At 43.3% G+C, this 25742-nt stretch overlaps 1 protein-coding gene across 2 annotated transcripts in view; it reads left to right on the top strand.

Moving 5' to 3' along the window:
- Nucleotides 1–25742, top strand: part of TEC (tec protein tyrosine kinase) — a 145515-nt gene that overhangs the window by 79830 nt on the left and 39943 nt on the right. For both annotated transcript variants that reach the window (XM_073608479.1, XM_073608478.1), the window contains exons 3-6: nt 11478–11582; nt 16495–16576; nt 21859–21987; nt 23038–23075. In XM_073608479.1, coding sequence (XP_073464580.1) covers nt 11478–11582; nt 16495–16576; nt 21859–21987; nt 23038–23075 — 354 coding nt within the window. The remainder of the gene's footprint in view (nt 1–11477; nt 11583–16494; nt 16577–21858; nt 21988–23037; nt 23076–25742) is intronic.

Consider the following 25742-nt stretch of genomic DNA (forward strand, 5'->3'; position numbering starts at 1 on the left):
CCAAAAATTTGTAGGAGAATACGTATTGGCCTAAACTAAGGGAAAAAAATGTTTTTTTATATATTTTTTGGGGATATTTATTATAGCAAAAAGTAAAGAACATTGTTTTTTTTTTCAAAATTGTCGCTGTTTTTTTGTTTATAGCGCAAAAAAACAAACTGCAGAGGTGATCAGATACGAAAAGAAAGCTCTATTTTTGGGGAAAAAAGGACATCAATTTTGTTTGGGAGCCACATTGCACGACTGCGCAATTGTCAGTTAAAGTGACGCAGTGCCGAATCGCAAAATGTGCTCTGGTCTTTTGTCAGCCAAATGGTCCGGGGCTTAAGTGGTTAAAAAAAAATGAATGCATCTAATAATTGTTAAGCTGCAGTATAATACATGTTTGCTTCAAAGCAACCTAAATGTAAAATAATGGTCTCCCTGCAAAGAAGAATTTACCTGTCCTGGGGCCTGCACCATTAACCCCTGCAGTAGTAAGAAGACATTGTTCACTGACACTTTAGAAACTGATACTTCCAGGTGTGTTCACTTTCTGGCGCTGAAGTGCAGTCTTGTGTTCAACCCGCCAACATCTGCTTCCCTATCGGACACATTAGTGGTGGGCCAGCAGACTGAACTGCTAAGCATGGTAGAAGACATCTATGTCGCTTTAAACATAGTGCAGTGGCAGTGCCATTTATACACATACCTATATTCATATTATATGTGGTAAACTGATGTTCCTTTTTTTCTATTTTAGCCTTGTAAAGCCTTGATAAAATGCAGCATACATTTCTGCTTATTACATGCCAGTACACACTTTCATCATTTTTTAGTACATTATGTCAGTTCCTTGACACTATGAGTAACCAACATTCAGTAACGTGCAGACACCAAAATAAGGAAATGGCATGAAATTAAGGATTTGTGCATTGCTTCTGAAACAAATGGCTCAAAATATACATAAATAGAAAAGCCTTTCATGGCAAACAGGCCATACATTATACAATTTTCTTTTTCAATTTTGTTTGGATTTACCTCCAACTATATAGTGCAAGGGCCTGCCTGATTGCATACAAATTGAAAGTGTTGAGGTTTGACCTCAAATTTATGGTTTTGGTAAATCTAAAGGAAAAATGTACAAGAAAAATGTTTTACTGCACTGCCACATTATTATTATTATTTTTATACAGGATTTATATAGCACCAACAGTTTATAGAGCGCTTTACAATATAAAAGGGAGACAATACAGATATAATACAAAAAAAATACAAGAGGACAACAATCTAATAGGGTGGGGCAGGTGGTACAAAAGGTTGTAACTGTGGGGAATGAGCTGTTGGAAGTGGTCAGTGCAGTTCTCCCCCCCTGGCCTGCCACAGTGCTCTGTCATGCCCCAGCGGAGTGACAGCAGGAGCAGGACAGAGCAGATGAAACTGGGCAGGCTAGCACATGAGGCTCTCTCCTGTCTAGCCTGCCAGAGTGTCCTGCAGGGGGGCTGGGCAGGTTAGTTTTGGGCCGGCAACCCTCTGTCATGGTACGCACTCCAAACTGGCCCCTGTAAATGATGTGGTCACCGATCCATGCACTGTCATGGATGGGATGGTGTCACCCCTCTGGCGGGTGTCACCCGGGTGTTTTCTGCACCCCAATAGGAATGCCACTGATATGTATAATATATTGCCAGCCTTAAGCATGAAAAGCTCTTCCAGGCTGGAGGAACCAGTTGTCAGTGTAGTAAATATAAGGGGCCTTAAGTGCAACCCCCTTTGTTTTTGTAAATGTTCATTATTTATTACTTTTTCCCTTTAAAATTAGATTATGGTTGACCCAGGAAAAAAAAATCTGTTTGTGTAAAATGTTAATGTGCCATTTAGATAACATCAAGTCAAATTTGCACAGACAGAAGTTAATATGTAAGCAACCTTTTCACAGATATGCAGTTGTTACATTTTAAATGACATTGCGCTCTTTTACAAATCATTAAAAATATCCCTAGGTGTATACTAACTAAAATTACAATAGTATTAACAGCGCTTGCAATGAATATTAATTCTTGCTGATGGTTAATCATTAAGTGCTATAGTTTTCCCTTGTTGTTATACTATTGCAGACCACCTGTCCTCCTGGGGACTGCAGTTTACAACAATGGGAAATCCTGAATAAAAGAGCAAATAAAAAACAATTAAAGTACAAATGCAATGGAATAAATTGATGACACTGTGAATAAATAGCAATTAATCAGGATTTCCCATTGTTGTAAACTGCAGTCCCCAGCAGGACAGGTGGTCTGCAATAGTATAACAACAAGGGAAAACTATAGCACAAAGGTGTCCGTTTATGAAGCAGTGATCAGCGGTGATCCCGAGGATCACCGCTGATCACAGTCCATAAACAGTTTATGAAACAGTGATAATCGGGGGAGAACATGTTTGAACTTGTTCTCCCGCCGATTATCTCTACACGCGGAGAATTCTCATGAATGACACAGTAACGGCCAGTTTATGAAGCGGTGATCTCACCGCTTCACTGGCGATCGGAGTCAGAATTCACACTCCCAGGTTAACCAGCTCAGAGGTGGTGAATCGGGGAGTGAAGAGGAAATCTGGGGGGATCTGAGGGGGAAGGAGGAAGATTTTTAACTTCCTTATGCCTCGTTCAGACCCCCCAACACTGTTAGCATGTCCCTCTGTCATATTTATGTGTATACATATATATACATATATACATATAATGTGTATATGTATATATATATAATGTGTGTGTATATACATGTATATATAATGTGTGTGTGTGTATACATATGTATATAATGTAGGGGGACTCATTATTTTATTAACATTAATCGTCCGTGTATTGAGCGGTGATAATTTATCACCGCTTAATAAACTGACATCTCTGTATTTCTGGTGCTGTAATCTCGTAAAGTCTCACGAGATTCCAGTATCAGGGGCCGTTCTCCACTGTTTGAAGCATTTGTAGATCTCTTCACTCCTCCGAAGGTGAAGCGATCTACAAAGCTTCATAAACTGGCACACAGAGGAGAAAGATCTTCACTGTGAATGCCGGAGAACGAAGCAGTGAATAGATTTCACTGCTTCATAAACGGACACCTTAATGATTAACCATCAGCAAGAATGAATATTCATTGCAAGCGCTGTTAATACTATTCTAATATTAGTTAGTATACATCTAATGATTTTGTGTTTCAAGTTTCACTGCATAATGGCAGCTAAAAGTGCGTCAAATTTCACTTTATCCATTTGAGCGCTAGGATCATACTGTTTTTTTACGTTTTTTCATGTTTTCTACATTGTGATATCTCTTTTATTAAAAATATCCTATCTATGTCATGGACATCAGGGTCAAAGATTATAGGGGTCCAGTAAGCAGCCCAAACACCATATATACATCATAACATGCACTGATTACCCCCATACTTAAAAAACCCTCACTAGACCCCACCTGTTTGAATAACTTAAGACCCATCTCCCTGCTCCCATTTGCCTCCAAGCTCATCGAACGCCTTGTCCATGGCCGAATGAGTCGCTACCTCACGGACAACAACCTTCTCGACCCCCTACAGTCCGGCTTCCGTCCACAACATTCTACTGAAACTGCCCTACTAAAACTCACCAATGACCTACTAACTGCTAAAACCAATGGCCATTACTCCATACTCATACTCTAATGCTCTGTACACACAATAGGATTTTCCGACAACAAAATCCATGAGATTTTCTCAGAAGGATGTTGGCTTAAACTTGTCTTGCATACACACGGTCGCACAAAGTTGGTCGGAAATTCTGAACGTCAAGAACGCGGTGACGTACAACACATACGAGGAGCCGAGAAAAATGAAGTTCAATAGCCAGTGCTGCTCTTCTGCTTGATTCTGAGCATGCATGGGACTTTGTGCGTCGGAATTGTTTACCCACGATCGGAATTTTCGACATTTTCGATTTTGTTGTTGGAAAATTGGAGAACCAGATCTCAAATTTTGTGTGCCGGAAATTCCTATGGAAAATGTGTGGTGGAGCCTACACACGGTCGAAATTTCCGACAACAAGGTCCTATCCCACATTTTCCATCGGAAAATCCTATCGTGTGTACAGGGCATTAGACCTCTCTGCTGCAGTTGACCACCTGCTCCTCCTCAGCAAACTACACTCCCTTGGCCTCTGTGATTCTGCTTTATCCTGGTTCTCCTCCTACCTATCTCAGCACACTTTCAGTGTCACTCCATCTCCTCCTCTTCCTCTTTCTGTTGGGGTACCCTAAGGCTCTGTCCTTGGTCTCCTCCTATTCTCGCTCTATACCTCTTCCCTGGGCCAGTTGATAACCTCCCATGGCTTACAATACCACCTCTACGCCGATGACACACAGATCTATCTCTCCACTCCTCAACTCACCCCCTCGATCTCCTCACAGATCTCAAACTTACTGAATGACATGGATGTCATACCACTTTCTCAAACTCAATCTTTCAAGAACTGTGCTTGTTATATTTCCTCCTTCCCGGTCCCCCCCCCCATGACTTTACCATTAAGATCAACAGCACAACCATTGGTCCCTCCACACATGCCAGGGTGCTGGGTGTAATCCTTGACTCTGATCTCTCCTTGAACCCCCACATCCAATCGCTGGCTAAATCCTGCCGCCTTAACCTCCGCAACATCTCCAGAATTCAACCCTTCCTGACTAATGACACCACAAAGCAACTTATTCACTCCTTGATTATTTCCTACCTTGACTACTGCAACTCTCTCCTTAATGGCCTACCCTTACGCAGGCTATCCCCCCTTCAGTCTATTATTATGAATGCTGCTGCTAGACTAATACACCTCACTAATCGATCTGTGACTGCTGCCCCTCTCTGCCAATCCCTTCACTGGCTTCCCCTACCCCACCGTATAAAATTCAAAATGCTAACCACAACATACAAGGCCTTCCACAACATCGCCCCCAGCTACATCACCAACTCATCTGCAGATATCACCCAAATCGTCCCCTCCACTCCTCCAAGGACGTCCTGCTCTCTAGCTCCCTTGTTACCTCCTCTCATGCTCATCTTCAGGACTTCTCCAGAGCCTCTCCCATCCTCTGGAATTCCCTGCCCCGGTATATCCGCCCTAACCTGTCCACCTTTAGGAGATCCCTGAAAACTCACTTATGCAGGGAAGCCTATCCCACACCTACCTAACAACCCCATCAAATCCATCCCCGCATCTATTACCTTTTGTACCACCACCCTCTCCCTTTAGAATGCAAGCTCTACGAGCAGGGCCCTCCTGTCCCTTCTGTATTGAACTGTACTGTAATTGTGCTGTCCCACCTCTACATTGTAAAGCGCTGCGTAAACTGTTGGCGCTATATAAATTGTTAATAATAATAATAATAATAATCGTAAAGACTTTGCTCCTCTGATAAACCAACACATATTATTTATTTACAGATTAATGTAACCTTTATCAGAATTACTACAAAAAAAAGGGAGTGCTCCAATGATATCACAAAGTCTAATAAGTTGATTGATGGATAGCACACACCACATCCTTCCACCCTAGGTCCGCCCCTCAAATGCATTTTACCCATCCAGGCTTAGTCATAGAGATTATGATCTCTATGACTAAAGCCTGGTACACACGTTAAGTTTTTTTTTTGTTCAACCCAGCAGGCTGAATAGAAAAAACTGAGAGGTCACTATACTAACTATGCAATGTAATGCCCCGTACACACGGTCGGATTTTACGACGGAAAATGTGTGATAGGACCTTGTTGTCGGAAATTCCGACCGTGTGTAGGCTCCATCACACATTTTCCATCGGAATTTCCGACACACAAAGTTTGAGAGCAGGCTATAAAATTTTCCGACAACAAAATCCGTTGTCGGAAATTCCGATCGTGTGTACACAAATCCGACACACAAAGTGCCACGCATGCTCAGAATAAATAAAGAGATGAAAGCTATTGGCTACTGCCCCGTTTATAGTCCCGACGTACGTGTTTTACGTCACCACGTTTAGAACGATCGGATTTTCCGACAACTTTGTGTGACCGTGTGTATGCAAGACAAGTTTGAGCCAACATCCCTCAGAAAAAATCCATGGATTTTGTTGTCGGAATGTCCGATCAATGTCCGACCGTGTGTACGGGGCATTAGTGTGGTGATCTCCTCTCCTCCTGTGCTATGCTATCATGTTGAAGATCAAAAAGTAGAGGTCTGTGAAATCGCATGTCAAATCGCACCAATGTGAACCAGGGCAAAGCATGTCAAATCGGCGGCAATTGCCAGCAATAGCACCGTCCTAATTGGTGCAACGCTGCATTTGCGGCGCCGCACTGATTTCAAAAAGTAGTTTCTGTACTACTTTTTGCGATTTCGGGATGCGATGTCTGTGAAATTGCCACCGAAATCGGGACTGACATGCGGGAGTGAAATAGTGCAAGTTTAGCTGAACTCGCACGGCTTCATTCCCGCAGCTCAGTGTGAACCAGGGCTTAGTGCTCTTAATTGAGACAAGTACACACTTTAGAGGGATATGCTTTGTTTATCCCTTTCATGACTAAGCCTATTTTTGAAATTTGGTGTTTACAAGTTAAAATCCGTATTTTTTGCTAGAAAATTACTTCGAACCCCCAAACATTATGTATATTTTTTTAGCAGAGAATCTAGAGAATAAAATGGAGATTGTTGCAATATTTTATATCACACGGTATTTGTGCAGCGGTGTTTTAAACGCTAATTTTTGGAAAAGGGACACTTTCATGAATTTTAAAAAATCCAAACAGTAAAGTTACCCCAATTTTTTTGTATAATGTGAAAGATGATGTTACGCCGAGTAAATAGATACCAAACATGTCACGCTTTATAATTGCACACACTGGTGGAATGGCGACAAACTACGGTACCTAAGAATTTCCATATGCGACGCTTTAAATTTTTTTTACGGTTACCAGGTTAGAGTTACAGAGGAGGTCTAGTGCTAGAATTATTGCTCTCGCTCTGACAATCGCGGCGATATGTCACATGTGTGATTTGAACACCGTTTACATATGCGGGCGCGACTTCCGTATGCGTTTTCTTCGCTGTGCGAGCTTGCGGGGACGGGGGCGCTTTAAAAAAATTTTTTTTTTTCTTATTTATTTTATTTATTTTTAAATTCATAAATTGTGTTTAAAAAAATATGTTTTGATGACTTTTATTGCTGTCACAAGGAATGTAAACATCCCTTGTGACAGTAATAGGTGGTGACAGGTACTCTTTATGGAGAGATCGGGGGTCTAAAAGACCCCCCCATCCCTCCTTTACACTTCAAAGCATTCAGATCGCCGAAAACGGCGATTCTGAATGCTGTGTACTTTTTAAAAACCGGCGCCATTGGCAGCCGAGTAAACGGGAAGTGACGTCATGACGTCGCTTCCGCGTTTACAATTTGAAGGCTGGAACGAAGCCGCCCACAGCTTCGTTCCAGCCCGCCCAGAGCCGCCGGAGGCATCGGATTGGTCACCGAGCCTCCGGATTGACCGGGAGGCCCGGTAAGAGCGGCGGGAGGCGGCGGGAGGGGGGGACGTCCCCTCCCGCTGCTCCGGTATAACAGCCGAGCGGCTTTTAGCCGCATCGGTTGTTATACACGGATAGCCAATTGCCGGCTCTAAACAGCGGTACCGGGATGATGCCTGCAGCTGCGGGCATCATCCCGGTATAACCCCCGAAAGCCGAGTACGCATATCTGCGTACGGTCGGCGGGAAGGGGTTAAATTTCAAGTCTGTCTGTTATGGGTTACTGCACATTTGAACATTTTAATCACTTATAATTTAGTATTAATAATTTAATTAGTTATTTTTAATATGCTTAACCACTTCAATACAGGTCACTTTCCCCCCTTCCTGCCCAGGCCAATTTTCAGCTTTCAGCGCTTTTGCATTTTAAATGACAATTTCACGGTCATGCAATACTGTACCCAAACAAAATTGTTACCATTTTGTTCCCACAAATAGAGCTTTATTTTGGTGGTATTTGATCACTACTGGGTTTTTTATTTTATGCTAAACAAATAAAAAAAGACAGAAAATTTTGAAAAAAAAAAAACGTTTCTCTTTGCTTTTGCTATAAAATTTTGTAAATAAGTAAGTTTTCTCCTTCACTAATGGGCACTGATGAGGCTGCACTGATGGGCACTGATAAGGTGGCACTGATGGGCACTGATGATGTGGCACTGATGAGCATTGATGAGGAGGCACTAATATGCAGCACTGATGAGGAGGCACTGGCAGGCATTACTGATGGGCACAAATTGGCACCTCTAATGGGCATTGATAGGCATCCCTGATGGTCATGGGTGGGCTCTAGTGGGCATCCTTGGTGGGTCTGCACTGATAATTAATGCACTGATTATCAGAGCAGACCCACCCTGTCAGGAGAGAAGCCGATCGGCTCTTCTCTACCCGCACCTTGTCAGCACGAATAGAGGAAAAGCCGATAAATGGCACTTCCTGGTTACGATGTGATCAGCTGTGATTGGACACAGCTGATCACATGGTAAAGAGCCTACGTCATAGGCTCTTTACCTAAATTGGAGATGCAGTGTGTCAGACTGACACACCACACCACCAGTTGCCACGCTGCGCGCCCGAGTGGCTTATCCTGCTGGACCTCCATATGACGCTCAGTCCGCATAATGAAACCACTTTGTTCGCCATCATATTGCTATATGGCGGGCGGGAAATGGCTAAATTGCACTCCTTCAAGTTTAAACCCAAGGCCACGCTGATGGGCACTTATAGGTGGCACTGATGGGCACTGATAGGCAGCACTGATGAGGAGGCACTTGCAGGCATTACTGATGGGCACAAATTGGCACCTGTAATGGGCACTGATAGGCATCCCTGGTGGTCATGGGTGGGCACGGGTGGGCTCTAGTGGGCATCCTTTGTGGGTCTGCACTGATAATTAATGCGCTGATTTTCAAAGCAGACCCACCCTGTCAGGAGAGAAGCCGATCGGCTCTACTCTACCTGCACCTTGTCAGCACGAATAGAGGAAAAGCCGATAAACAGCACTTCCTGGTTACGATGTGATCAGCTGTGATTGGACACAGCTGATCACATGGTAAAGAGCCTATGTCATAGGCTCTTTACCTAGTATGGAGATGCAGTGTGTCAGACTGACACACCACACCACCAATCGTCATGCTGCGCGCCCGAGTGGCTTATCCTGCTGGACCTCCATATGACGCCCAGTCAGGATAACAAAACCAATTTGTGGCCATCATATTGCTATATGGCAGGCGGGAAATGGTTAAATTGCACTCCTTCAAGTTTAAACCCAATGTTCTCTCAGGGTTAGAGGCTGCAGTGCTAAAATGGCTGTGTATAGGTTGCAGTAAAGAAAATTGTATCATTTATGGCTGGCTTTAGGCCAGGTTCACGAATGTGCGGCCGCTGTTTCCAGCATGGGGTCCGGTGCATTCCTGTTCACCGGTTCAGGGGAGAATCAGGTCCAAATTTTTGCCTGAATTCGCACCTGAACAATACACACAACCTCAAGGGATGCCCTAAAGAAGTCACACAATTGTGACAAAACGCATTGGGTCATTGGGTGGAGTCTGGGTGACATCATGGCACAAAGCATGAACTAGGTGGGAGTGACCAGAGTTTGTGTGTATTATACTGGCTACAGACGACATACCGCTGATTATGCAAATTGTGCACATCATTTCAGCACTATACCATTTTTTAGGGTGACAGGATGTGACAAAATATGTAGCATGTTTTGTTTTGTTTTTTTTCCCTATAGTGGACCGGCACTAAATTTGGAGTTATATGTTTTTGTTATGTTGTGAATAAAGTGGGAAATCATTAACAGTATTTGAGGTACAGCATAGCAGCGCAAGAGAGTTTTGAGATTTATCTCAATAAGCAATAATGCTCTGCTACCTAGTTCAAGGAGGTCTAAAAGAGAAAGAGAATAAAAAACATAAATACAAGAAATTCCACACTCATTGTTTCAGTTTAACTTTATAGGGTCATTTAAGCTTTAGGCTCGATTCACACATGTCCGGCCTCAGTCTCAGCGCGATTTTTAAAAGGTGTCCAGTGCGGTTTTGTTCACCTGTTCAGATGCAATTCAGGTACAAATTATTTATTTGAAATAGCACCTGAACCAGGATAAAAAATGCACAAGACTCTTTTTAAAAACGCACCATGGCCAGGCCCACATATATGTGGATCGTCTGTGAAAGGTCCAAGCTCATCCAATTCACATTAATACATGAACCCAGCCTTAAAGTAAAACTAAAGGGAAAACTTTTTTTTTCCATTTTGGACAAAGAAAGGAAGGGTTTTTACGTCATCTGTGTCCCATAGTAGAGATTTCCATATCCAAAACAGGAAATGAGAGGAAATCCCTCCAAAGTGAGGGAATCCTTGTTTGTCACCAGAAGTAGTGTTCCCATTGGAAGATTTTCCCTCTATTACTATTCCAGGAACAACCCAAAATTTGGGATTTTCTACTTTCATTTACGATGAACATGACAAATAAAGAGGGACGGGCATTGTGATAGACAGCAATAAAAACCTGCAACAAAATAATAAATGGTGTAGAGCTGCTAAGTTACTGGTATAAGAAGAAGGCTTAAAGTAAAATAATAATAATACACAATTTAAAACAGTGTAAACTGTGATACCAGTGATGTAGGATCCTAAATGAACATAATAAAATCTTTAAAAAGATTACCAGTCTATAGAGATATTCCTTCCAGTATGATGATACTAATGACCATCCGTGATTTAAGTGACCCGCTTCACTGTGAAATAGGTGATAATCTTCCTTTAGTAAAACACCACGTGCTCCATCTAGTCTCCCAAAACTCTCACCTCCACTTTGGAGAAAAGATGCATGTTATAAATCTAATCCTCACAGCTCCCAGGATCAGAAACACTTCCACCTTCATCCACAGGGATCTCCCTTGATGGAGTAGTGAATGTCTACACAGATTTTGGGGAACCTTTAAATATTCATGCGGCCATAATGCATAGCTCTCAGCTAGGTAAACATAACGAAAAAGGCTTCCATAGTGTAGCACAATGCCTGAAATGGCAAATTTATTCAGAAGAGAATGCACACGCATAATAAAACTATTAAAAATGCCATAAAAACAAGTATAGGCATGGAATACCAGACTTCCTCTTTCGTCACTTCTTGTCCACGCTGTCACTGCTTGCACCCTACGCATTACGTCACCATTACTTACAGATTTTACATACCTACGCACAAAAAACTAACAGACAGTGGTGAGTAGGCAGATCTAAGGTATCTGGGGATTCAGTAATCTTGCTGCCATAAAAAAAAAATATGACTCTTATGGTTTATTCCTCCTTTAACCTAAATTATCAGTTTTGGGTGGACATGCCTTAAAAAAAAAAGAACCTTAGTGAATGATGCTAACAAAGAACAGATGAGAATTGTTTGTGTTCATTAATTTTTTTCAGAAAAAAAACAAGAAAGGATCTGTGGACATCACAAGGGTTAAGTGCGTGGAAGTGGTGAAGAACGGAATGGACCAAGTGCCTTGTCAGAATAAATATGCATTTCAGGTATAGCTCGATCAGTTTCTACTTATTGAGGAGTCATCTTTGGTTGGCTGTAAAAGATTTTCAGGAACTGCTGAAAGGATATGTAAACAGCAAGAATGTAATATTTTTAGGAGGTTACCAGTTCCTAGAAATGGTGGCTGCATTGCTTTTAGCTTTTCAGGCCATGAACATTTTTAGCAAGTACAGAAAATATCTATTGTTCTTGTCATTTCCAATGACCTAAACTAGAAGTACAAACAATGTTATCTTTCCTCTGTAAACAAATAATATCTTACCCCCTCCCATGTAAAGTTGATGAAGAGAGGAAGACATGTTTGTTGTCCAGTGTGGGTGTAAATCATGGCTCCCTCAAAGAATATAGTAGGAGAAAGTGTGTAGCCACCCAGGGACAGAAAGTGTAATATTCACAAGATTATCAGGAGAAAAAAATGCCTGAAAAAAAATGAAAATAATTCATCCTCTGGTTTAGATAATTTTTAAAGGAAACCTGTACGGAGGGAAATATTAAGAGATTGCTGATCTCTCTCTCTCTGTAAATTTTAGTTTCTTGGCTGTTCATTCTGATCCTCTGATTCAGTAGCTTCTTAGCCACTGGCCCGGAACGAGTATCAGATAGGGAGGTCTGACCTTTAAAGTGTCACTAAACCATGCTGTTCATACTCAATCACTATGGAATTCCTTTTCTGTATTCTGCAAAAAAACTGGTTGATCCCGCTGCTCTCTATCTCCCTCTTCTGTTCATGTCCCCAATTCAGCTAGGGATTTTGAAGCTGTGGTGGCAACTCTGCACATGCTCAGTTTTCAGTGAGTGTATCACATTTAAGCAGCCCATGAGTCACACATGTGGGTATATACACAGTGGTAAATGACTGCCCACTCCCTCCCTCCTCCTCCATACCCACTAACCAACTAAACGCAATGGGGGAGAGATATTACATTACATTAATGAAGGTTTCACCTCCCTCTTTTTCTAAGACACAAGCTGGAGGGGCGTGACACAGCCTGTGACTGGCAAAAATCCACCCACACCATGTTATTTCCATAAAATAATAAAGATTTAATTTCAAATGTATATTTGTATGTCAATTTACAGTCTGTTTTTTTTTTTAATTTTATTTTGAACATGTGACCAGCAGCAGAGGACTAGAAGCTCCTCCTGCTTATGTTTCCCTGCAGACAGTTTGGGAAAGAACTGGGTCAGGTGACAGCTGTATATCGATTAGAAAAAAAGGTACTAAGATTTTTTTTTTTTAATTAAAATAATTACAGTGCCATTATCCATATACAGAAATAGAAGGGATAATGTATATTAACCACTTCAGCCCTGGAAGAATTTACCCACTTCCTGACCAGAGCACTTTTTGCGATTTGGCACTGCGTCGCTTTAAATGACAATTGCGCGGTCGTGCTATGTTGTACCCAAACAAATTTGACGTCCTTTTTTTCCCACAAATAGAGCTTTCTTTTGGTGGTATTTGATCACCTCTGCGGTTTTTATTTATCGCGCTATAAACAAAAAAAGAGCATCATTTTTGAAAAAAAAAACGCATTATTTTTTACTTTTTGCTATAATAAATATCCCCCAAAAATATATAAAAAAACTATTTTTTCCTCAGTTTAGGCCGATATGTATTCTTCTACATATTTTTGGTAAAAAAAATCGCAATAAGCGTATATTGATTGGTTTGTGCAAAAGTTATAGCATCTAAATAGGGGATAGATTTATAGCATTTTTATTATTATTATTTTTTTTTACTAGTAATGGCGGCGATCTGCGATTTTTATCATGACTGCGACATTATGGCAAACACATCGGACAATTTTGACACATTTTTGGGACCATTGGCATTAATACAGCGATCAATGCTATAAAATTGCATTGATTACTGTAAAATGTCACTGGTAGTGAAGGGGTTAACACTAGGGGGCGCTCGAGGGGTTAACTGTGCACCCTGGGAGGTGATTCTAACTGAAGGGGGAGGGAACTGACTGGAGGAAGTGACGGATCGTGGTTCCTAGCTAATAGGAACACACAATCTGCCACTCCTGTCAGAACAGGGAAGTGTGTGTTTACACACACTCATCCCTGTTTTGTCTCTCCTGCTCACAATCAATCATGGCTGGTGGTCATCAGCCACGAGCACCGGTGCCCCCGCTGTGCAGCGGGCGCATGCGCCTGCTATCCCGACCTCGCGAGCCCACATATAGATACGACGGTTCGCGCAGGGGAGCCAACATGCCACAGTATAACTGCGGCGGTTGGTCGGGAAGCAGTTAAATAGTGTGTGTGTTTAGTATCACTTTAAAGCGGAGCTCCAGACTGAAAACATTTTTCTAAAAGTTAGCAGCTACAAATACTGTAGCTGCTGACTTTTAATATAAGGACACTTACCTGTCCAGGGATCCCACAATGTCGGCACCCCAGGCCGATTCGTCAGTCAGCTTCGGGTGCAGGCCCTGCACCCCAAACTCGCTCATCCACACTATATTGCCAAAAGTATTGGACCACCCCTCCAAATCATTTGGTGGAGGGGGGATTATGGTGTGGGGTTGTTTTTCAGGGGTTGGGCTTAGCCCCTTAGTTCCGGTGAAGGGAACTCTTAAGGCATCAGCATACCAAGACATTTTGGACAATTTCATGTTCCCAACTTTGTGGGAACGGTTTGGGGATGGCCCCTTCCTGTTCCAACATGACTGCGCACCAGTACATAAAGCAAGGTCCATAAAGACATGGATGAGCGAGTTTGGGGTGGAGGAACTTGACTGGCCTACACAGAATCCTGACCTCAACCCGATTGAACACCTTTGGGAAGAATTAGAGCAGAAACTGCGAGCCAGGCCTTCTTGTCCAACATCAGTGTGCTTCTGGAAGAATGGTCAAACATTCCCATAGACACACTCCTAAACCTTGTGGACAGCCTTCTCAGAAGAGTTGAAGCTGGTATAGCTGCAAAGGGAGGGCCAACTCAATAGTAAACCCTATGGACTAAGACAGGGATGCCATTAAAGTTCATGTGCATGTAAAGACAAGCGTCCCAATACTTTTGGTAATGTAGTGTACATGGAAGCCACACTGCCTCGTCAAGGCCCCTCTCTATAGTACGGTCCTGATTCTTAAGTTTGAGAATCTCCATATTGGAACATATATATTAATGGATACATTAATGACAGCTATGCCTAGGGGAAGCCCATTCCTCCTTAAAGTGGTTTTAAAGCCTCGAGTTCCATTCACACCTGAGCCATCTGCAGCGATAGCTGCAGCCACTCGTTTTTTTTTAACTTTTTTTGTTTTTGTTTTTTAGTTGACGGTTTTTGGGGTGGCACCATTTATTTTGACATTTGGCTCTCTCCGCTCCAAAAATGCTCCAAAAGAAGCTCATGTACCAAATCTTGGCTTAGAGCCAGGAACGTTTGTGATCGCGATTTGTTGATCGACAATTGCAGCAACATCGCCCCGCGCTTGGGCTGCCATTAAGAAATAATGGCATCACAAGCGCATTCCACATTTTGCCATGATTCTGGAAACCAGAACGCTTAGGTGTGAATGGAGTATTAAAGTGGTTGTAAACCCTTTTTTGGGACTTATGCCTATAGGTAAGCCTAGAATAAGGCTTACCTATAGGTAGTGGAAATATCTCCTAAACGTACGGCGTTCAGGAGATATTTCACTTGTAGTCCGCCGATAAAGTGAGCGGCGCATGCGCGGGGAAAAAACGAAACTCTGAGCCGTTTCTTCCCTAGCCTGTGCCGTTACTGTGCGCATGCGCGGGAGTGACGTCACACGGCTCCGACGAATCACAGAGCCGGCGTCCGCGGCCCGGAAGGAAGAGGGGCTTGAAGATGGACGCTGCCTACACAGGGGACATCGCTGGATTCTTTTGCAGGTAAGTGTCACATAATGGGCTAGTATGCATCATGCAATATGCTTTTAATTTGCAGGCTATACGGGGAGCAAAAGAGGAAGTAAAACCCATCAGGGTTTACTTCCTCTTTAAGGTTTTTCACCTTAATGCATTCTGTGCTGCAGCTCCCCCAGCTCCCCTCCCCCCTTTTTCTTACCTGAGCCAGATCCGAAACAGCAATGTGCCCGCCACTGGCTCCTGTTGCTGTCAATCAAATGCTGTGACAACGGAGCGGGGCAGATTCAGCCTGTTTTTTGTCAATGAACAAAGCAGCAGGACATGAGAGCGAGCATGCACGGGTGCCCTCATGGAAAGCAGTTTTCCGTGGGGGCATTTGCCAAAGAGGAGGTGCCTGGAGTGCCGGTGGGGGACCCCAGAAGAACAGGATTGGGGCTGCTCCGTGCAAAAGCATTGCACAGAGCAGGTAAGTATAGACATGTTTGTTATTTTAATTAAAAAAAAAAAAACAAAGGTTTAATATCAGGTACACATTAGAAGCTCAGCAAGAACAAAGTGGTCGCTGAAGGCATCCAATGTGTCCCCATGTCAATTCCAAAAAAAAGTCAACCACTCCAATTTATAAATAGCCTGGACATAAAACGCATCGAATTTTGTCTGATTGTTGCTGAATTGGCTGTAATTTGCTTTGTTGCAGGGCCCTGTTTGCAACACCTGGATTAATAAAAGTAGATTTTTTAATCAACTTTTGTGTAAGGAGCTGGGTAGAAAATTGGCCTCAGCATTAGATTTGTCCATCTGCGCTGTTTAGCACGGCTAGAGAAATCTGTTATTTTTATGTTCAGCTCCCACGTATCTATGACCGTCTTTATTGTGTGTTGTTTTTTTATCAGGACTATATAAGGATCCCCTTCATACCTAACACCTTCAGTGTTATCAGTATGATCAGTGATTGGTCTTAGAGGTTTGACCACTAATGACATGTTTGAGCTCATTCAGTGTTAGTATGATAAATGAGTCTAATATAGTCCTGTTTTATTGTCCCTTTCCAGGTTGTCTATGACACAAACACACTGTACATTTTTTCCCCAACGCCAGAGAGCCGTGACCAATGGGTGAAGTGTATAAAAAAAGGTAATCATTTTCTGATATTCTGCAAGGATTGCCTAGTTTTCTATGTACTATTTCAGATTTATAGGGAATAGATTTATCACTTCTGTCACACAGCAAGTATATGCTAAACAGGAAAAGTAAGGGCTCTCTTACATTTGCTGTTGGGGAGGTGGTAAAAACAGACGGTTGAGCTGTGTTTTTTTACCACCTCCCCTTAAAGCAGATCTTCACTGCATCTAAGCACTATAATCCAAAAACATGATTTAATTCATTTTTAATATTAAAAGCAAACTCACCCATCCATCCATGTCTCTGTACTTTATTTGGCAGATAAATCACTTAAAAAAAACTCCCCCCTAGAATTTCTAGCTCTGGTCATCTTGAGTAAGGGCAGATGATTTATGCAGCATTTACTACCTGGAATCCATCTGCCTATAGCTCATGCATGCAACAGAGTGGGCTGAGCTGAGCAAATCCTTCCTCCTCTCCTCCCCTCCTGAAGACTGCTGGGATGTATGACATAATTTGCCTAGGCAAGAAACCAGGAAGTAACTGAAGAAATGTTTTAAAAAAAGTTTAAAACAAGTAAATATGATATACTTTCCTATCTATTTACTGATGTTAACAGCATGAGGATTCAAACTAATCAATGTTGATTAAGAGAGTGAAGTTCCACTTTTAGCTGCAAAGGTGTGTAATGCACGTAGTTGCAGTGTGGTGTGGTGTGGTGTTGCATTTACAGGGTTAGAACAGGAGGTGAGGAGGTGATATATCACCTGTGAAATGCCTCTGAAGAGGGCTCCACCATGGTTTGCATGGATCAGGCAGGCTGAATTCCAAGTATTACTGTAAAGTAATAACCTAAGCCTGAATCCTGAAGCCCTGCATTGCAGTAAAAACACCACAGGTGTTCTAACTCTTCTCCACTGTAACAAAAACTGAACAAAGTTTTTGCTAGACAAAAGCTTTAAGTAAGTTTCAGTAATAAATTAAGTTAAAGAAGACCTGTAAGTTACCGTACATTTCCCCATAAATACTTTCCTGACATGCCACAATATTTTAGGAAAGATCCAAATTCATTCATTGATCACCCATCCTAAAATCTGTGACTTTGCCTAGGCTGAGATGATGTAATTGGTCAAATTCAGGTAGGAGAAAGCATTTTCCGAGTTTCCTCTCACTCAGTGTTCAGACTTCAACTTTGTAACTGTAAAGCAACTTCACAAAGTCAGTGGATGCAGGGACTGATCTGTGTCAGACATTTGTCAACATAGCTAAGGACTGCACAAGCGCCAGCATTTAATTAATTATGTCACCTCTGAGACAGTATCTCAATCCAGGAAGTAAATGGTGTCCCACCATGATGCCTGAAAAAAGCAGTTGCCCTCCTTTTGGATAGAGAAGCAGATGAAGGGATTGTCAGCCGCGTACTCTGATCTCTGTGAGAGGTAATAAATACCTGGAAGTGAAACACTGACACATTACCGAGCATGCTGCATTTAACATGAAAAAACATTTATTTGATGACAGGTCCAATTTTTTTTCTGACCTGCAAAGTAAAGGCATAATGTGCTAGTATGCACCGCATACTAGCACATTATGTGAAACTTACCTGCAAACTAAGCTCTGGTTGTCACCGCTGGAGGTCGCATCCCTCTTCACCCATCTTCCTTCTGGGTCCGCAGACTCCGGCTATGTGACCGGTCATGGCACATGGCTCTGAAGAAAAGACACAGGTGGCCGTGTACATATCTCCTAAACGGCGCATGTTTAGGAGATTGTTACAGTACCTATAGGTAAGTCTTATTATAAGCTTACCTATCGGTACAATTAATCAGTAAGAGTTTACAAACACTTTAAAAGATACGTTTACTTTTGTAAAAAAATAAAAAATGCAAATTTTTTTGCAGGTAAAAAATATGCATTTATTATTATTTTTTTTATGAGCCTACACAGCATTGCACCAGCGTTCATCAGATGTCAGGTGCCATGCCAAGCTCCTGTAGACTCCCCGTACAGCGGTCTCCCTGTACCTCCCATACGAGCAGACAGTTACTGAAGAGCAGGAAGAATCAAGGTGTGGAGGGCACTCACCAGCATCCTCACATTTCACTGAGAACTAAAAGCCATGTGCAGCAGTGGCAGATGGGACTTGTAGTTCATTCATTCACAGAGCTCTGTAAATGAATGACACGGCAGTGTGGGATGAGCCCCGCACAACCACGCAGTTTTTAAACTGTGACAGCGGATGTGTGCTGTCACAATGAAGGATAGGGGGGGGGGATGCTGCTTTAGCAACATGTTACATGTAACACCCAAGTGTATCTTGTAACATGTTACCAAAGGTGAGCTTAGGCTTTAAGTAGACCACAGTGACTGGATTTTTTTTTTTTTTTTTAACAAGAAACAGTCATTGGATTTGATTTACTAAAGTAGTAGAACATGTTCACTGTGCAAAGTTAAAACGATATTAAACTCTATTCTTTTTTTAAGAGGAGGCCCACATTTAAATTAACAGGTGATTCCTCTTTTATTTAAATTGCCTCTTTTGGTCCCCAAGCTTTTTGGTCCCCAAGCTTTTTGGTCCCCAAGCTGCACGTCCCCTCCACTGTGAGTGTCCCCTTAGCTAGCCAGCTGCTAAGGAGACAGCCATGCATACATGCTCCTGTCTGGTGCTGTATGCATCCATAGACACACACGGCAGCTGCCAAGTCATGCCTCTGATCTCTCCTACCAGCACTGACAGCAGCATGCGACAATTGCTCCTCTGCCCCTAGTGCCTACCAGTGGCAGCTGGTGCTCGATAATTCGGGGGGGGGGGGGGGTTCAAACCAACGCCACCCGCCACCTCGGCAGGAGACAAGGCCCCCCCCCGGAGGTGGACATGAATGCAGAGGACACGGGAACGCCACCAACCCTCCCGCCACGGGAGACGGATGGCCTCCTTACCTTAGGAGGCATATGTCCTGCCCGGGATGACTCTGATTTCCCCTCCTCCTCTCTCCCCTGTCCGAGCCGGGGAGTGCTGGATGGTGAGCCATCACTGGAGACTGACTGTGTTGGCTAGTGGGTTGGTCAGTCTTCCCCTGCTTCTCCCCCGGCTGTGCATCTCCTCCCTCCTCCCCCTTGGCCAATAAGATCGCTTGTCCTTTCGGACAATCGGAAAACGGTTCTCACTACCCGTTTCCTGATTGGCTGGGAGGAGAATCAGTGTGAGAATAGCGAATATTCATTTGCTATTCTCACACCGCCCTGCATGTAGATTTAGGGGCCTGGACGTATGGATAGGAGGGGCGGCGTCCATGCGCCCCTAATGGATGGCCGGCCACTGGTGCCTACCTATAGAACCTGGAGGACCGGAGGACCCAGCAGCAGTGAACATGCACTGCAGGTAAGTGTTTGGGAATGGGGGACAGAAAAAGGTACTGGGTTTTCCTTGATTCAAAGAATGCAGTAAGGTAAAAAAACACCTAGCATTTACCTTTTGCACCTTGTTATATGTTACACCCATATTTAATGTGTAATATGTTACACAGTGCAAATGCTCCCCCCCCTCCTGCCCCCCCTTCCTGTGACAGTGTTTGCGTTTCATTTTTTACCTGGCTCAGTGAAGAAGGGCAAACTGCGCTGAATGCAATCATCCTTTTTTAAAATCCAATCAAGCTTCCCTTTTTTTAAAATTTTATTTTCATGGAAACATAAAAGAGTGACGGCAGAAAAAGGCCTAGTGTTTCATCGGTCTACGAGAAAATGAGGGGGAGCCTGATCTGTTGACTTGGTTCCTAGCAACTCTTTATAGCTAGCATGTGGTTATCCTTTAAACAATGTTAAAGTGACATTAAGCTCTGATTTAAACAAAAATCCAAACCAATATCTTCAGATTAAAAGGACTCTTCGCTCCAAGCTACTGCTCCCTGGTGCCACTTGAACTCCAGGTGCAGGAAGCAGGCTGAGCTGTCTATGCTGTCTAACTGAAAGCGAAAGAAAAGGCTGCCACACTGGATAGATCACAAGCGTCCATGTTTATTGTAGAAACTGTCCACAGACATGGCAATGGCAGTCCCCGTCCGAGGACCGTTCTGCTAAAGCATTTCACTCAATTGGGGCTTAATCGTAGATAAGTGATTGTAAATGATCACCTTGTAAAACAACCCATTCAGTTTAAAAAAGAAATGAAAGGCAAAACATTTTCGTATAGGTAAAAAAAAATATAATAAATACCCTTTTGCCCTTTTTTAATAAATGATCGCATTTTCTCTGTTCTCAGCTGCATAAGAGCTGGGCGGGAGGAGAAGCAGCAGTACACTGAGCTTGCTAGTGAATGGCTGTGCAGTGGGGGTGTGTCAGGACAAGTCTGATCATTGGAGGAGAGTATATGGAGTTCCCAGCATAGCTAAAGAATTGGCCACGGTGTGTTCTCCTGCTTACTGTGGTCAGTTTTTAATAGGTAAGCAAGGGGACTAGCAGGAACATCAGGGATTTCACATAAAGGAAGCAATACCAAGAGAACAGGATACTTTCTCATACAAGTACATGGTACAGCAGGCACATATCAGGAGTGTGAAGCGTTGGGGTAAGAAACGCTTTAAGCCCTGATGAGGTGAAACGTGTTAGAGGGTCAGTCTATGGAACAATTCTACAATAAATATGGATGCTTGTGATCTATCCATTGTGTGGCAGCCTTTTCTTTCCAAATCCCTAAATTCCTTTTCTTTTTTTTCTTGCTGCTGTGATCCACAGGACCCACTAACAGGCCAGGTTTGCAAGATAACTGAAATACATCACAGGTGATATCATTTGCTGCTCAGTGATTGCAGTATTCTAGTCTGCATCTCCCCAAGATAATACTTAATATCTGGCCTGTTAGTGGATCCTGAGGACAGGAGTTGAGAATCACTGTGTTAGAGGGTGGCTACGTTCTTACTCCATGGTCCTACTGCATGGAGGAATGTAGCCTCCCTCTCTTGCTCACTCCAGTGATGGGCTATGAACGTGTACTGTTCGTTCCAAAGGAAAGTGAGGGGAAAAGGCCAGTTTTGGGAGCTCATGGAAGACATTACAAGGACGAAGAAAAATACAGGAAGGAGCGATTTAATTAAAAAAAAAAGATAGATTACAGGTCTATTAAATATAGTGGATGTGACTGGTTTATTTAAAAAAAGAGGATATCATTAAGTATCACTTTAAACTTGCTATACATAGATAGAATTCTCTGGTACAGCCCTCAGCATGTGGCCATACATGGCCAGCTTTATCCTGAAGATGTTTTTTGAATCTCTGATAACCATTGAGTTCCTTTGTAGGAATAAAGAACAACAGCTACATCTTGCCCAAATATCACCCCAGTCTTTGGTCAGATGGTGTTTATCAGTGCTGCAGGCAAACAGAGAAAATGGCGCCAGGATGTGAGGCATATAATCTCTTTGAAGTTAGTAAGTAACTTTTATTTATTAATCTAACTGGGGCAGATATTGCTTGGTAAATGTGTCTAAACCCAAAAACAAACATTTTATATATTGCAGCTTACTAGCCAGACGTGGTGGCCTATCATTTTTCTTTTTTCAAACTTTTTTCCCTCTGTTTTTCACCCAGTGATCCTCCTGCCAGTAACACATTTTCTGAACTGGGGTGACACCGCTTGCTCACTGTACTGTACTGATGGAAGAGCAGCGTTGTCACCTAGACTACTCTTCTGGTTTGGATGAAACATAGAGACAGTGAAAAGATTTACTAAAACTATTGCACACAGAATCTGGTGCCAGTGTTCAGAGTAACCAATCAGCTTCCAGGTTTTATGGTCAAAGCTTAATTGAACAAGCTGAATTTTAGAAGCTGATTGGTTACTATGTACAACTGCACCAGATTCTGTGTGCAGCAGTTTTAGTAATTTTTCCCCCATTGAATCTACTTAGTGAGACACAGACATAAATAATAAAAAAAACATACAGGGGTTCTATTCCTTCCCTTCTATATCCAATTGGAAATTAACTTTGAGCTATATGTATTCAGACTTTGCAAACAAAAATTTCCGAAGGGACAAACTTCTAAATGTCTCTCCTACATGAACAGAACAAACGATTTCCGTTTAATGTGTATTATGTTTGTATGATTTTCGTACGAGAAAAATGAAATACGTAAGACTGCGCATGATCAGAAACAGTAGACATCAAAACAACATCTTTGTCATACGAGAATTTTCGTACGTTATTTCCTTCCTCGGTTCCGACTTACTGTGAAACATCGAGGAAAACAAGATGATCGTTTGCCCCAATTTTCTTATAGTGTGTAGCAGCCTTAAGAATGTAATATGTTTCTCACTGAAGCCACAGTGTCTCAAGCTAATCTGTCAGTTATTTGAGAGATCATTTTTCTTATTTGTTTCAAAAAATGTATTGTTTTTTTTAGCTTATACTATAACTTAATATTCCTGACAATAAACAATTGTCTTGTTAACTTTCGCCTTCGTCGTTTCCTTTACCCAGATGCATCAAAGCCCCTGCCACCTACACCAGATGCTAAGGTAAGACCAGGAGATGGGCCTAAAAGCATACGTACATGTCTGTGTAGACTGGGAGGCTTAGTAATATGCCTGTCTGCTTACAAATATGCCAATCAAGAAAAATGTTCCTTCGACAGACTATTGTTGAGCGGAAACGGCCACACACTGACCAAAATTCGGCTGGTCCCTGCTAAACTGGCTGAATTTTGATAAGTGTATGGTCTGCTTAACTACTAGTGGCTATACCATGGCCTGGGTAAATGAGAACCTTACAGACATAATGGTCAAATGTTTTATGCAACAAATATGCATTCTCATTGTATGTGTGTGTAATAATTGAACTGGAATATCAGCCAAAACAATCTAATTTACTCAGAAAGAAAGTAATGTCACATCTTCCTCAAGATAAAGACACAGACAGCAATAGAAACTTGACAGAGCTTCTAGATCTTCCCTGCTCTGTCCAGATTTAAAAATAACATGTCCCTGTTGATGAGGCTACCAGTTAAAACCTATAGTTACTGCAATAGCATATAGAAAACCTGAATTAAGAAGAGTACAGAAATTGCCATTGCTAGAATATCCTATAAAACAGGGGTAGGCAACCTTGCCAAGGTTGAGATCTACCTGGACGACATGAAGGAAATCAAAGATCCCTGGGTGGGGGAGGGTGACTTAGGGGTTGTGCATCATTGTTTCCCTTTAAATAACAAAACAAAATAAAGTAATATACAATGCCCCCCCCCCCCCCTGTAGTGTTCTCTGCCTCCCCCACACAGTAGTTTCCTCTGTGACCCCCCCCCCCCTCCACACACACGGTAGTATCCTATGCCTCCTCCCTACAAGTGCTCCCCCCCCCATGCTAGTGTTCTGTACCCCCCCCCCCCCCATGGCAATGTCCTCTGCCATCCTCCCCACAGCAGTGTCTTCTGCTCCCCTATTGTTATGTCCTCTCCACCCCCCTCTTCCACAGTAGTGTTCCCTGCCCCCCTGCATAGCACTGTTCTCTGCTTCCCCACGCACACATAGTAGTGTCCTCTGCCCCCCTCCCCCATAGCAGTGTCCTCTGTCCCCCCTCACACAGTAGTCCCCTTTACATACAGTAGTGTCCTCTGCCCCTCCCCTCTGTACCTCTGTAGCGCCCCCTGCCACCCCAATAGCAGTGTCCTCTGCCCCCCCCCACACACAGTAGTCCCCCTCATAGCAGTGTCCTCTGCACCCCCCCCCACAGTAGTGGCCTCTGCACCCCCCCCCAGTAGTGTCCTCTTCACCCTCCCCACAGTAGTGTCCCCTGCCCCCTCCCCCTCCATAGCAGTGTCCGCTGCAATGCCCCCTCCAACAATTGTGTCCTCTGACCCCCCAATAGCAGTGTCCTCTGCAACCCCCTCCCCCCACAGTAGTGTCCCCTGCCCCCCACCCCCATAGCAGTGTCCTCTGCAACCCCCCCTTCAACAATGGTGTCCTCTGACCCCCCCCCCCATAGCAGTGTCCTCTGCACCCCTCCCCCCCCCCTTCTTCAGTGGTGTCCTCTTCACCACCACCCCTCCCTCCTCCAGTTGTGCTATGTGCCCCCAAACCTGCATAGTACTGTCCTCTGTATCCCCCTCACAGTAGTGTCCCGTTTCCTCTGTGTTCACAACACACAGCCATGTGTTGGTAGCTCTCTCCTACCTTACAGTGGCTGTACATCAGAGCGAAGTGAGAGGCAGCACAGTGCTGAATGGAGGGCGGGAGCAGGAGCTGCCAGAGTTCACTTTTCATGTTAACAAGCAGGTGATTGTTTGCTAGGCAGTCCTGCTGGTTAACTAAAGCAGCTGCCCTGCTTCTGACCTCCACCCAGCACTGTTATTCATCTCATTGTGCTCTGCTAGTAAAAGGAGAGCGGTGGAGGCTGGGGGAACGGCTCAGCAGTGCCCTGATCGTGATCTACCTGTCGGTCTCCCGCAATCGCCAGGTAGATCATGATCGACGGGTTGCCGACCCCGGCTTTAGAAGATGCTAATAGCTGGATGTTACTGCTTTAACACACTTTAAGAATGGTAAACAGTTCTGACTTCGCTTTCTGCACACCTTTTCCAGGGCATCTTTAAAGTAAACCTGTCAAAGACAGAGTATATGATGAAAAATTAATGAGTAGAGGTTACATTCTGTGAAAACCATGTCTAAGCAATCAGGAAATTCTGAGGGGCAGACAGATTTGTGTCTCCTTTCATGCCTTCTACTTGTCACGCTTACCTCTAGCACAGGTGGTCAGGCACTATAGCTAGCTCTGTGTTCTTCACCTATAGCAGCCCCCTTTCCCATACGGCAAGCAGGCCTACCGGTACTTGGTTGCCCCCAGGTCTTACACACAATGCTATAGTGTCTGGCTACCACACTGGGGCAGGCGCAAACTGAGTACAGCAAACAGGTACTTGCAGTTGGCGGACAGGCAGAGTGGTTCAATGACAGTCCAGGTACAAGGCAGGCAAGGTTCAGAATAGTCAGGGTCAAATCCATAGCCAGGCAGAGTTAAAAAAAATAGTAGTTCCAATCCGAGGTCATAAACAGGGGAATCCAAACAACAGAGCAGGGCAGACAAACAGGGAGTTTAAAGCACGTGTTAAACACACTATCACAAGCATGAGACTGCAGGCTTGGCTGGCTTAAATCAGGTTTGGTCTCCGTGATTTGCTGATTAGAAGGAGA

Source organism: Aquarana catesbeiana, linkage group LG01 (assembly GCF_042186555.1).
Source record: "Aquarana catesbeiana isolate 2022-GZ linkage group LG01, ASM4218655v1, whole genome shotgun sequence".
NCBI classification, from domain to species: Eukaryota; Metazoa; Chordata; class Amphibia; order Anura; family Ranidae; genus Aquarana; species Aquarana catesbeiana.